The 15,520-nt window shown below is 34.6% G+C and overlaps 1 protein-coding gene across 1 annotated transcript; it reads left to right on the top strand.

Annotated features, from left to right (window-relative positions):
- Window positions 1-253: 253 nt before the first annotated feature.
- LOC121301716 (homeobox protein Dlx4b-like) lies at window positions 254-7,278 on the top strand. Its single transcript, XM_041231305.1, has 3 exons — window positions 254-784; window positions 4,787-4,980; window positions 6,847-7,278. The coding sequence occupies exons 1-3, from the start codon at window positions 256-258 to the stop codon at window positions 7,096-7,098; spliced, it is 975 nt and encodes a 324-aa protein (XP_041087239.1). The 5' UTR covers window positions 254-255; the 3' UTR covers window positions 7,099-7,278.
- Window positions 7,279-15,520: the final 8,242 nt, after the last annotated feature.

Below are 15,520 nucleotides of genomic sequence, written 5' to 3'. Positions count from 1 at the left end.
GTATTAAGATATTTCAGTGTAAACCGAAAGAAAGGTAAGAGTTACACAAGGGATCCATGTAAAACCGTGTTTATTAAAATTGGCCGATCACTTGAAGCCGACCTGACATGGCTGAAAGGCAGCTTTCATTAACTTATGCTCACTATCTTAATTAAGGTTGCCCTCGGGGCTGTGTGACATGGTAAACGGCCTCAGCCAATCAGCGGCCTCTATGTAGCAAGCCAAGTGGGGTTGTGACACTTCATATCCATATGTATGAAGCGTTCAAGGAAATTCTGGAGTTTTTCCTTGATTTGTGAGGGAATTCTCGTTAACGCTAAGTGGGGAATCGAGACTACTCGAAATATACGTAAAGGTACCAGGTTCGTTTACATTGCTAATGGATCTGGTGCAGGTTTACTCTCGTTAGCGTTTGCATGCAACTTTTACAAGGTTTCCGTTTTTATATGGACTGCTTGCTCAATGATGATTATGAGTTCTATGGCTGATAGCTTGATCGCCTCTGACCCGTCCAAATCGGCCTTTTTGGAGTTCGGACACGGACTCTCATCCCACCAGCAGCATTCCCCGGGGCTGTCTCACAACCACTACCCCGTGCATGGCTTGCACTCGAGCGGGCACACGCAGCACGAAGGTTCCTTCCCTCCTAGCGCTTCTTCTTACAGTCGCTCGCTGGCGTACCCCTACCCTGGCGCGGTGAACAGTCACCACCCGAGCGCTTACCTCTCCTACCAGCACAACAGCCATAGCAGCACTTTAGCACACACGAGGATAGACGACCCAGGTAGGTTTTTTAAATGCTATTATTATTATTATTATTATTATTATTATTATTATTATTATTATTATTATTATTATTATGCATTTATTCGTATCATGTTTACATTAGGGTTTCTTCCAGAATTGGTTATAACTCCGATTTTATTTTATTTTGTAAGAAGCTGTATAGGAAACAGTACGTTGGTGTTATACATTTCATATTTTCAATGTAAAAAGCCCTTATATTTTGAGTGTGGTTATGCAGTCTTTTATGCGTATATATGTATACTTAAGTAATTCGCGCATGTTGTATGCTTATTTTTTAATTAAATCTACTTTAGGCTGTTTTCCATTTTTCTAAGTCAACGAGAATAATTTACGCTGTAGATATTATTCAGTGTTTGTCACGATTTCATGGTCATTTTCAGAATTAGATTGCATCGATGCAGGCGCTCGTTGTTAACAAACATTTCATATCTGCAAACCGGCATTAGCATTTTTATTATGAATTGATATGCACAAGCATATAATTTGCAATTCCATCTTTTATTAGGCAGATCCACATGAGAAATGAAAACATTTGGTCTTGAATTGTGAGATCATATAAGCTCCGAATGACTCCAAAATGTCTCTACAATGGATCTGTGTTTTCAAAACGTAATCCCAATAAGCAAAGATGTGAAGGCAACATCCCCCTTTTAAGCGACCGTGGGAAGATGGGTTTCGGTGAAGTTTGTAATTACAATCTTTTCGGGGGTTTAATGGTTAACCATTCAACGGTTCTAAAGAAATTGGGATTAAACTGACATGAAACCAAATGCCTCCATAACCCAACTACATGCCTTACCTCTATTCGTGCATTTTACCACAAAACACCTGTCTTGTTTTCACTGTATATGTATTTCCATGAAGTTTGTAACGTCATTACCGCAAATGAAACACTTAGGAAAATGATAGGGACGTGATTACTTCAATTGGAATCGAGCCTAAGTGCTTGCCGTTTTGCAAATTCATTTACATAGGCTAGTTGTAATCTTCAGCTCTCAATTATTCAACCACTTATAAAATGAATAATCGCACAGACCCTGTTTTCTCGACCGATTTTGTATTTCCCAGCTTGTTTAAGTGATGTAGCCCGCTACAATCCACATCACCAACGCATTAAGCGATATAGGCCCAATTGTCATATGGTAATACTAATGGGGGTATAAACGGAAGCGCATAGCAACACATCATTATTCTGCAAGGAACCTTTTCATAAAACCAAGCATTTATATTGATGAAACCATTCTGGAGTTAACATGTATGACTGTAGACAAGAAGTTCAACAATCATGTTATCTACTAATTTACCAAAAAGAGACACAGGTCCATTCATTCTCCATACATAGTAATATTAAAACACCAATTGAAACTATAAAGTGGGGAGTAATATGTTAAAGTACCATGCATATTTTATTCGACTTGAAGCATTATTTGTTAATAATTATGTAGGGTGATGAAAAACGTTTGGCCATAGCTGTCCAGATGATAAACATTTTTGAACACTACGTCTGTTTAAAGCCTTACATGGGATGAATTCACTGATGCTCATGTGTGCATGTCGTTTGGATACTGGTCGAGTTCTTTATTTACTTTAATCCCATGAACGTATCAATATGCCCTATACAGTGTGAAAACTAATAACATTGCACATTATTATTATTATTATTATTATTATTATTATTATTATTATTATTATTATTATTATTTATTATTATTATTATTATTATTATTATTATTACGTATCTGTACCTGCACTGGAGTTTTTATTGCACGCTAAATCAATAAATAATCTACTGTTGTTTAATATGTTGTTTGTAGTGAAAATTATGTCTGCTGAATGTAGTGAAAATATGTCTGCTGAAATTCAATACAGTTTTTGCTAGTCAAACCATAGTATGGTATTTATAGTGTTGTGGTGTGTATATCACAACACACACCATAACGATCAGGTTTGGTAGCATAACAGTATAAAATATCACCACACACACACATATTGTGTGTTACACAACACACACACACCACATATATATATATATATATATATATATATTATATATATATATATATATATATATATATATATATATACTATATAGATGAATTGGATTATATCCCCGAAGCTGGATAGGTTCTCTGGTTGGTTTGCTTTAGTACCAGGGTTAAAACAACAAAGAGTGGTTTGTTAAAGACACCCCTATTGTGCCCGAGTTGTAATGATGAAATACACACACTCGATCTCATAGCTACACCCTCACACTCGCATACAGGTCACACACATGCATGCACATACAAGCTTGCATACATGCATGCACGTGATCATATTATTAAATGGAAATCTGAATGATCTTTTCGTCTTTTTTTTAAATGCACAAAAACAATCATAAAATCATTGCCATTCCCCATCATAATGACGAATCCGTGTCAATGACATTATGAGCGTTGGCATTAATAACGTTTTTGATAGTGATCAATGAAATGTAAAGCCTGTTTGCATTCAGCGTATAGTATAAAAAACACATAATAGGAAATTGCGTTAAGTTAATTTAAATATATATATATATTATATATCTATTATAATATATATATATATATAATATATATAATCACCCTATATAATACTATATGATAAATTATGTCAAACAGTCTTTATCTTAAATTAAGAAAAACAAATGGATTTATTAGACAACCGACAGAAATAAGATTTGCAAATAAAAATAACACCTGAAGGTGTTTGCAGATTATTGAATTGAATTGGCACGGAAACGAAAGCAGATTTACCTCAGACGACCTTTGGTAATTAAATTTACTCAAAGACTGTCACTTTTTGTTAGGTGTAGATTTGGGTTGTTTTTAATTTTTTTTTTTAAAGTTTGTATGACGCCGTAATGATTTTTGGAAATGTAACACACAAATGCCTTATTCACAGAACTTTATATTTCTTTGAATCTGTTTTGATTAATTTTTTTTTTTTACACTGTAAAACCAAAGAACGCGTGGCTCGTTTAATGTGTAAATGGCATTTGTGCAGATTAATGTGTTTAAACCCTAAACACGTTTAGAATTTTAAACGCAGTGACGTGTTTGAAAACTGTGACAAATAAGGGTTTTAACGTTAAACACTAGACTTGTGGTCTTCTTTAGCAGTGCTAGAAAACTGATAAAAGCTGAGAATACTTATCAGTATGGGATATAATAATAATAATAATAATAATAATAATAATAATAATAATAATAATAATAATAATAATAATAATAATCAATAATTTTCTCTTTCATGGATTCATTCAAGGGTTTTTAAACAACACCAAGATGTTGGTTTCTCAGACAGTAACATGGAATAGAAGATAGATTTGTTTTATTATGCAATTGCCATAATGTGTGGGCTTCTTTTTTCGAAGGTTTTTGTGTGTGTGTGTGTGTGGGAGGGGGGGGGGGGGGGGGGGGGATACCTATAAATATTTACTTAATGGTGTAATTTTAAAGACCACACGTGTCCATATACTGGCCTGTAGCAATAAATCAAATGGCTGTCAAAAATGAAATAACAAAGGTGCTAAATAGTATTTAAACACGCGTATTCAAAATGATACCGCACGTCTACCGGAAGCTATAATAGTGGTAGATAATTTCATGTTAGATTTCAAAATGTCACATTTTTCCATTTTTTACATGTTTCGTTACGTATGTGGAACACGTTAGAGTGATATGTAATTTATTATTATTATTATTATTATTATTATTATTATTATTATTATTATTATTATTATTATTATTATTTAAATGTTTTTTCAGTCTTTGTGTAAATATCCTATGCATGCATTATTCAGCAGGTTTTATTCATGAAGAAAAACTTGTTTTTATGGACACTTTTTTCTGAGAAATAGTGTCTTTGTTACAGTGGTTGCTTGTTACAGTGAAATACATCGTATGTGGGCGTATGTCAAAATGACATTTGTTAATGTGCGTTTGTTTATTCCCTGAAGATCTCGAGAAGTCGACGGTGATCGAGAATGGAGAGATCAGACTTAATGGCAAAGGAAAGAAGATCCGTAAACCTCGAACGATCTATTCCAGTTTACAACTCCAGGCTTTGAATCAAAGATTTCAGCAAACCCAGTACCTGGCATTGCCAGAGAGGGCCGATCTGGCAGCTAAACTGGGACTTACCCAGACCCAGGTTAGTACAATCTATATTCGTCCTAACAAAATGATTCACAGTATAGGCACTGGTCTGCAATACAGCAACTTTATAAGTATGCGTTTTCATATTTGTTTGCTAATCAATTGATAAATGTCCCACCATTACAGAATAGCAATTAAAACCACCGACATGTCCACAATAAATATAGCTGGTAAAAACAAATGCCATAATTGTGTTACATGATATGAAGGCTTATGACGTGCCACAGAAGGAAATTATGTTAAACGGAGATCATAAATTGGATGGTTCCCTATATTACACATACGCACCTATAACTGTTATGCAAGATATATAAAGGTAACCTCCAAATCAGTGATGCCGACCAATATCATCAAAAAATATCTACATAAAAAAAAAAAAAAAAAAGTGACTGTGAACAAAGACAACTATTTTAGAAAGGGAACATATTGATAAATCCTGTTTAAGCTCTGTAAAAGTTTAACACTTACAGCTGTACTACCCACACACATTATGACTTTAGAATAGACAACACGTTCCACTGTATGCATCTTGTGATGCTTTTTTTGGAGTGATGCAGCATAAATTAAATGTGACTGCGTATACTTTTGAGCAGTACTCATCACAGGAGCTAGTGAACGATAATTACCCCAAACGTTAAAGGCAATGCTTTCTTGTAGTTTTCACAATGGCCATGCGAGCGTTTCAATTTTCTAGATTGTATTTAAATAAGACAAATGGATTTTGAGAATCAGAATAGCATGTTCAGAATTTTTCCGTTTTTTGGGTTTTTTTTTTTTGTTTTTTTAGATTCTAGTTACTAATACAATAAATTTACAGACGTTCTATGTCTATATGCACATGGTCTCTTAAAAAAATTGACCTGGTAAATATTTAACCAAAGTGTTCTTAAATACGCGGCATTAACATAGGTACAAAAATGCAGAACATAAATAACGTGAATTGTATTGGCTCCTGTGGGAGTGAGACGCACGCGCGTTATGCTAATGATGGGGGTGAACTGGAGTGCATCGAGTCAGCAGTAGGCCTAAGACAGTTGTAATTCGTTAGTGTAAGTATTTCTGTCTGGATGGAAAAACATTAATGTTTTAAAACTGATAAGGAACAAGTGATGCTAAAGTTAAATAGGGATTGTTATTAAATCATATACTGCATAAGCAAGATATTTGTTTCTTTAAACAAATACATACATATGAAAATATAAATTATATTATAGGTTTTGCAACCTGCATTTAAATCACTGGCTTATTTTTTTTCTCTAATAAAGTTGAAAATAGTCGCCAATAAAGTTTTCTATAGAGACCTTTTCCAAACCATGAATTGAAAATGACAGTCTGAACCACACAGACGCCGATAGAAACTACATTGTGTGTACTGTTGAATGCAGTTGCCATAGTACAGTAGGGTTTGGGGATTAAAATATTTTGCTGTTAGTTCTATTTGTCATCTTTTCAAGCTGAACTCTTGCAGCGGTAAATAAAATGCTGCTTCTGTCCAAACCAACATTAATTGTTAGCATATGTCATAGACTTTGATTATAATGTGCACACAAATGCTGAATAAATTATGCTTTTAAATATCAAAGTAATTACGTTTTGGTAAAATTGTTATAGGGGTGATTATATCCCATATTATCGTGAGCAAATATATTTTGTTTATTGTTCCAATTCATTTTTTTCATACAATTTTAAAGTAGAGATTTGGAGCCGCCGAAACATTCACACGGATCACTTTAGTATAAAATATCAAAAATGAATAGTGGCAAATAATTGGTGACTAATTTTGGTCTCACTGATGGAAGACTATTACACAGATTTTGACAGGTTATACCATACGAAAATGTCTTTTTTTCTGTCATTGAAGGTTAAGATTTGGTTCCAAAACAAACGTTCCAAGTACAAGAAGATCATGAAGCACGGCCCAAGCGGACCAGAAGGAGAGCATCTCCACACCACCTCATCCATCTCGCCGTGCTCCCCCAATATTCCCCATCTCTGGGACGTCTCATTGGCCAACAAAGGCGCGCCAATGCCGGCCAGTAGCTACATGAACAATTTTGGACACTGGTACCCAACGCACCATCAGGACAATATGCCAAGGGCTCAAATGATGTGATGTAGACCATATCTTTCAAAAATACCTACAAAATAGAAAAAAAGAAGAAGAAAAAAAGCCCAACAGTCTCCAAACTTCACGAGGCCTTACGGGACACTACGTGTTATGTTTTGCTTACCTTTAAAATATATATTTTAATCTTGTTTTATGTTATTTTTAAGAATGAAGTGGCCTTGCAAAAAAAAAATAAGATTTGATTTTTGTTTTTTTAAAACTTTATAAACTTTTTTTTGTCTTTTCTTTTTCATTATTATAATTATTGTTCTTGCTATATTTTTTAATAAATCCCAAGATTGGAATATACATAACTCTTTGATCAGGAGAAAAAAAAAAGGAAAGAAAAAATGCTCGCCATTCAAGTTTTGCATTTCCTGGGTTTGTATGCTATTAATGAAACATTGTTAAGGTTAGTTGAAATAAAACGCAAATGTTTTATTGATCTTTTATAGTGAGCTTTGGTGTGTGCAGTTTAAAAGCAGCATGTCTTGAAGTCTGATATTGCTATAATCCTTTAAATCACACAAAAGATAAAGTGAATTTACTGAGGTTTAAAATAAACCATTTGTAATTGAAATAGCAGGGGCTGGCTTTATTTGGATTGTATACTTGTGTGAATCTATCAGCTACTTTGACTGTCATGGCATTATTATTATTATTATTATTATTATTATTATTATTATTATTATTATTATTATTATTATTATTATTATTATTCAATTTCCATTATATGTATGAGCAGAAGGGGGTTTCAATGTGGTTACATTTAAAAGGAGCTCTTGTTTAAACTTTGCACGTGTCTACAAAGCATAATGGTAAATGGTAAATTAATAGTTCTTAAAAGCACCTACTGTGTAGACTGCTGCATCGTTACTATAGTTGTTATCAATGTACAATTCGACTAAATAATGCATAGACCTTTAGGAAACAAAATGTGTTTTGATATAATACAGATGGACATACATTATGTTAATACACACAACCTCGTTATTTAGTGGTTGCAATTATGATCATGTTGGGTATTTAAAAATAAATAAATAAAAATAATAACCAGAAATATTTTTGCAAATTTCAAATGAGCAGTGTAGCACATTTGATCAGCTACGAGGTCTATAAAAAGGTGCTCATTAAAAAGTGATAAAAAAAAATAAAAATACCGACGTTAAAATCCTGCCCTTTAACGTGTTCTTTCCTGGGTGAGTTTGCTTGCCAGGACATTACAATATACAAGCCAACGACCTCACTCAGTGTTTGTTATAACATCGCTGCTCTGGCGAGCAGTCCAAAAATCTGTTTATGATTTCAGAATGTCTGTTGGGTTTTACCACACAGACTTAGGGCTGTCAGATCGAATTATTTTTTTTTTCTTCGGGCATGCTGTCTCGTAGAAGATGTAAAGCTGGAAATACTTTTCATTCTTAATAACATAAATTGCTCACTGGCAGAAATAACTCAACTATAATTTCAGCGGGACACAACTTTTAACTACATCTTACTGTGAAGCTGAAACCAAATAATTGTATTAATCAAAAATCTGCTCGAACTACATACGTGTGATGGGCACTATGCAATATAGGGTTACTGTATCATTTTTGCATACTTAAAAAAAAAAAAAAACCGTTTAGTCATCCCTCCATTTTTTGTCTCCCCTACCCTATTTACATAACGTTTTAACAACAATTCTATTTACACAAATAATAAAACAGGCGATAGACACATAGAAAAACTGTGGACAAACTTTTTGGATAAACTGTGTTGTCTTAATCGAACATGCAAGTGCAAAGTCAATGCAGATTTTTAAAGGTGAAGACTGTATAACCGTATAAACCGTCCATACCATAATAAAATATCTTTTTATTCATAAGACCAGGCTGCTATACCGCCAAGGTGCATTACCTATTAGAAAATGTTCTTGTGCATCTGCAACGATAACACAAGTAAATGTAAGCCTAACTATAAGAAAGAAAGAAATATATTTTATTAATAGAACTGTGTTAAAACCGACTTCGTGTATTTTCCATAGAAATGTAAACTATAATGATAATTAGAAAGGCACTGAAAAAGACTTGTCTTTAAATGATTCAATTGTGTTAATAATACGCTTTTTTCCTATTGCCCCTTACTTTACACAAGCCTCCTTTATATTGCCGCCTCCAAAATAAACACAAAAAGTATAAACTTCATGATAAGAACATGTACATTAACTCCAAGTTGTTTATTCCTCGTTTCGCAACATTAAAAGGTCGTTATGAATCGTTCTTTGTAACTAGAAGTCTTTAAAATCGACGTATGTTAGTTTGTTAGACTACAGCGAGAATGTATGATGGTTTTAAATTAACCAATTAGGGTATATTCCAAATGTGTTATATTCCATTTAAAACGTAAAATTACTTTGCAATGCTCAATATGAGTGAACAGAATAATATTGCAGAACAATGCAGTTTGAATAGGCCACCCTCGGCCTCGACACAATAAAAGCGCAAGCTGATCAGACAAAGGGGGATATATGACTACAGCTACAATATTTTATCCTTGGATTTGCACTTTCAATTTTTATCCCCGGCAGGGAAAATAGATTTTGCCGTTATAATGTCTTTCTGATGGAAAATGTAATGTATACAGATGATACTCATTCACACCCAAATACACACATGCTTCATATCGTATAGCACACTGCCTTGCTGGTTCTCAACGTCTTTGAGGACTGGTAGGCCTGCAGACACACCGGGAAATAGAGAACCCATTGCTTCTGAGGAGGGTCAGCCAATAATACAACATCACAAACGGGTTTTAAAAAAGTCAGGACCTTGATGTCGTCTCGTTGCTATATTCAAACCGTTCTTTTTTTTCGAGTTCTTGAAAGTGCGTGGAGCAACTCAACCATTCCTGCTGAATAACAATGGACCAGCATTGAATCTTTTTAAAATAGTAAAGTTAGAAAACGAAGAGAAGCAACCCGATATAGATTTAAAAAAAAAAACAATTGTAAGTCATGTGTCTTGGTTACACTATGTTGGAATGTGTGTGTTCATCTTTAAATTGTAGGTTTTAATTAACTCAAGTTTGGATTTTGACAGTTAGGGTTCCCGTATATTGACTGGCGTTTGGCCTTTATGTAGGGAATACAGAAAGTGAGAATAAGAGAGAAAAGTCAGACTTTAATTGTTGCTCTGCACGCATCCTCACACCATGTGCTCTCCTAATAGCCTTTTGAACCCACTTATTATGTATTAATAATTAATACACAATCCTTCCTCAAAGCCAAAGGAATTTGTTATCAGAAGCCGCCTCAAAAGAACGGCTAGCTTTTAAGATTGTTTAAATTAGCAACGGTGTTTGATAACCTATCACAGGGCCCTAAGCATACACGTGCGGGCCCCCTAGTCCTGAACAAGCAGCCACACACACACATACATATACATACAAACATGCATATACACATACACACACCTCTATATACATTATAGCCTTTATAACTAGCGCTCCACCCTCTTTCAACAGGTCGAATTCTCAGTTTAAAGTTATTATTAACAACTGAATTAATCTGATAGAAAATTAAACTGAGGGGGATGTGCTAAATACATTTCAGAATAAAACCGGAAAAAATTGAAGCCTGTAAATCCTGCAGCGCAGGTAGATAAGGACTTTTAGACAAGGACGCAATACAATCTGGAGCTACAAAAGAGTGCGCAAAAAGGGTGCGCAAAAAGGGTGCGCAAAAAGAGTGCGCAAAAAGGGTGCGCAAAAAGAGTGCGCAAAAAGGGTGCGCAAAAAGGGTGCGCAAACTTCTGCTCAATAATGGCTGCTCCACAATAGTCTACAAAAAATACATAGTAAAAACAAACATAGCTGTACATTGTTGTGAGGTCAAATACGTTACAGTTTACTGCACGTAAAATCTGATGGGTTTTCACTCGCTTCATTAAAGAAAATGCCCCTTTCGCAAGAGCCGAGAAATCGCCAATGTTTTGGCATACAGAGTAAATTCTGGTGTTATATATGGTAGATTTCTGTACCCTATAGAATTCTGTACCCTTGATGATTCCACGCCGACACATCTGCAATTTTTCAAAGATCGCTGGAAGTGAACGCTTGATGTTTCTGAACAGTATTTACTCGTAATACAGTTTTATAAGGTTACTTTTAATCAAGAACGTATTGTATATCTAGAAAATCAGTGGGGTTAAATGCGCTGCTTTAACACAACGGGACTGGTTCATTTTTGAAAACTTCATCTGCACAGGCATTGGATCATGCGGGGATACAGAATGCTATGAGGTGCAGAAACCTGCGTAACACCTGTCCGAACAATTGTGAGATACATGCCTCGGTTTAAATGTCAGTGAGGTTTTTTTTCTTTTCTTTTTTTCTGGGGGCGGGGGGGGGGGGGGGGACGGGGGGCTTCTCCCAGGGCCAGATTAACGCATAGGCAAACTATATGTGCCTAGGGCCCGAACAGATTTGCTCCTAAACTGGAAAAACTTCACTCGCATGACATTCGAAACAAGGCGTGTATCTCAAAAACAAATTGTTCTGACGGGTGTCATGCAGATTTCTGTACCTCGTTCTGTATCGGAACACAATTCCATACCTATGCAGGTGCAGGTTTTTAAAGATCGCTCGACGTGCAACCTGATATTGTAACCTGTAGCGTGCAACAAATATTGTAAACAAGACAAAACTAATTATGTGGTAAAATAAAATAGCACATTAAAAACACCACTGATATTATAGATAAACAGTACGTCTGGTCTCCTGCGTTGTTAAATACACCTTTCAGAGACGCAACATATTTACCTATATGGGGACTTGTATATAAATATATATATATATATATATATATATATATATATATATATATATATATATATATATATATATATATATTTCCTTATGTATAAGTCAAAAATAATTTATGACAGTCTTTATTACCGTTTGTAGAAACGCAAGCGTTCATTCAGGATCGCTATTCTTTTGAAAATGCAGATGTGTCGGTGTGGATATCATCAAGGGTATTAGATGTCTTAGGGTACAGAGAGATACCATATGGTAACACCTGACCATTGACTCTTATTGAGCCAAAACCAGGTGACCATTCTGGGCTCTGGAAAACGCCGGCTACTGCTAAGTCCGATACACGAAGCCTTAGCTGAAAACCCACACGATCAACAGAAAAACAAGTACACATTATTGACGATTTTGCGTGCAGTAAACTGTAACGTATATTCACTACACAACAATGTACAGATATGTTTGGTTTTTTACTATTTATTTTTCACACACACACACACACACACACACACACACATACACATACACATACACACAGACACACAAGCTTCAGTTAGATACATCTTATATGTTATCTAGCATTTGGTACATAGGCTATTCGTATATTCCTTTTTATTTGTCAGTCTCCCTATTACCACCTGTCTGTCTGGTGTTTGGGTGCATTGGCACAACAATTTATTACATCCTTTAAACACTTCCGTTAAAAAGGCTACTTTTTAAAGAGTGGGATGCTGCCTGTGTGTGTATGTGTTTTTTTTTTTTTTTTTTTTTTTTTTTTTTTTTTTTTTTTTTTTTTTTTTGTTATAGTCATTATTTATAACTGGTTTGCACGTTTCACTATTGACCAGAAAAAGCAAAAATCAAATGCTTATTGGCGATGCAATTGGAGCCATACGCATTATCTCCATTATTTGTGGAAAGCGTTTGATAACCTTTATTTTTTAAATGGTTTTGAAATCTAATCAGTTCTAAACGCATCATGGCAGGCTTCAATGCCGCATCAGAAATAATTCAATAACTGAAACGTTTACCCCCACCCACCCCCCAGCTTCAATTAACTTGTCACAAACGAGAAAAGCGTTGCGTTTAGAAAGCTGGGTTCCTTGTTTACAACACGTTGGAAACTACAATTTCCATTAGACAGAATTTTCTTTTGGCCTTTACTTTCCGATAGCTAGTATTTATTTTTGGTTGACTAGCATGCATTTCTGCCTCCATATATTTGGTTCATTTTGGACGTTTAAAATAAAAAAGCGACTGCAATAGAAGCAGGCACTGTAAACAATTAGGGCCTACGTGAAAAATATAGAAATGAATGTCCAGTTTGTAGTTGGAATCAAGACCACCTCAGGCAATATATCTAATATAAAAGAGGATATGTTTGCCCTTAATGCGAGTTATATTAAGTTACACGTCTAAATATAACGTCTTTTAATATCTTTAACCAAAGAATCCTAATGGTTCATCCAAATATTGTACAAATAACCCGTTTCGAGCTTCACTTGGATATGGGTCGACTTGTCAGTATTTTTTTTTTCCCCCAAGTATCAGGTGCAGGGGGACAATCTGAAACACAGATAAATGGAATGGGTCACATTTTTACCCCCCTAACATCTGGACAAGCAAAAGGGGTGCTATTTTAAGAATCTTGAATGCTTTTACAAAATGAGCGCTCCCAATTAAATCAATTTGGGACACAGCTTGCTAAATAAAGCTTTCATTCCAACAGGATAATTACACGCAATTTACAGCCTGCAAGACGTCCCGCTTAATATTTAAAAAGAAAAAAGGAACTCTAAATAGAAGAAAGGGGAAGACAGGAGCATCGATTGCTGAATATGGGGGGGGGGGGGGGGGGGGGGGGGGGGGGGGGGGGGGGGGGGGGGGGGGGGGGGGGGGGGGTGGGATGGGGGGGGGGGGGGGGGGGGGGTCGTGAAATTACTTGCAGGTGGGAACTGCAAAGAAGAGAAATGAAAGGAAAATGACTTGAAAAGAGCATAACAAAAGAGAATCCAGGTAATCAATATATAGGGAATTAAATCCTAGTCTAATCGACCAAGGGAACAAAACGAATGCATGATTTTTAACGATATTGTTTGTTTGTTTGTTTTAATGTATTGTACACAAGACAGAAGGTGTTGTTAAAACGACAGCAATCTATGAATCAGTATATGTTTTGGGTTTGTCCTACAAAAAGGTCAATCTTCAATGTGTCTTATCTGAGTGGCCCTTGATGTAAAACATGTGAATTTTGAATAGTTGCGTTCATAAGGTTTTGAAAACGAAAAGGCTGCACAGTTAGTTTCATAAGACTATAACGTGATTATAGGGGACAGATAGAAACACTATACGGGACAGATAAACATATGTTTGTTAAAATAAACAAAATAAAACATCTTGTCCTAACTTTCAAAGTCTCACCTTTTTCCCTTTTCACTCAAAGGCATCTTTTTGGCTAATAAACCTTGTCCTAAATAGATACGTGGCAACACATAGTGAATGTCACATTGCTGTGTTTAAACTGTTTAAAACAGAGAACGGGCTATTTACATTATTATACACAGCCATTCTATGTGATAGCTAGATAGACACTCATTATTTGAATAGGAATCTGAAACAATATGCTTTGATTACAGTCAGGTTTAAAATAAGGCGACATACTACATTGGGTACGAGGCATTCTGTAGCCGAAGGGCATTACATATTGTTACAAAACAAAGATTAATTGAATTTGTGCCCTTACCATGAAACAAAATACTAACAAAACATTTAACACGTTATAGCTATATATATATATATATATATATATATATATATATATATATTATATATATATATATATATATATGTGTATATATATATATATATATATATATATATATATATATATATATATATATATATATATATATATATATATATATATACATATATATATATATATATATATATATATATATATATATATATATATATATATTATGTTGTTTTCATTAATATTAATATTAAACTTGAATGTGTTTATTATATTACGTTATTGTATACTGTTACAGCTGCAGGATTTCCCTGTCAGCTCAACTTGTCATTCAGTAACTTGACTGGATGATTAACATGTAGTAACTAGTCATTAGTGACAAGGTTAATGACTGTGTGATTTGTTAGCAACATATCAAGAACGGGGGAAAAACAGGCCTGCGTTGCACAATAACAAAATATGTTAATTTAATGATTCATTTTTAAAACACATTTATAGTATTTCTGAGGTGCCATTGCTTAAGTTCACTTTTTCTTATTAAAAAACATACAAACAGGTAAGCTTTAATTTCATGAAATGTAACGTTAACTGTCTTTAAAGATGCCAAAAAATACGCATTTGAATATATTGTAAATAGTTTGCTTTTTCGCTGGGGGTATTTATAGCTGTTGCAGGCCCGGCCTAATGCAGTGTTGTATTTAAGGTTAACACAATTTGCTTACGGTATTGTTGGACACCATAAGTTATTTTTCAAGGTGTGTTTTATTGCTCAAGATGCAACCCGAATCTATATAAAGCCTTATGTCCAATCCTAATGTAATGTATTAACAACAACATTTCAGTAGCACATGGTAAAAGACTTAGCTTAATAAATATGCT

This window comes from Polyodon spathula, chromosome 28 (genome assembly GCF_017654505.1).
Source record: "Polyodon spathula isolate WHYD16114869_AA chromosome 28, ASM1765450v1, whole genome shotgun sequence".
In the NCBI taxonomy this organism is placed as follows: domain Eukaryota; kingdom Metazoa; phylum Chordata; class Actinopteri; order Acipenseriformes; family Polyodontidae; genus Polyodon; species Polyodon spathula.
This window is presented reverse-complemented; position numbering and strand designations above follow the sequence as displayed.

Coding starts and splice junctions, on each gene's coding strand:
- LOC121301716 (XM_041231305.1), top strand. CDS start 256: ATGAAGCGTTCAAGGAAATTCTGGAGTTTTTCCTTGATTTGTGAGGGA. Junction 785..4,786: donor CACGAGGATAGACGACCCAG/GTAGGTTTTTTA, acceptor TATTCCCTGAAG/ATCTCGAGAAGTCGACGGTG. Junction 4,981..6,846: donor TGGGACTTACCCAGACCCAG/GTTAGTACAATC, acceptor CTGTCATTGAAG/GTTAAGATTTGGTTCCAAAA.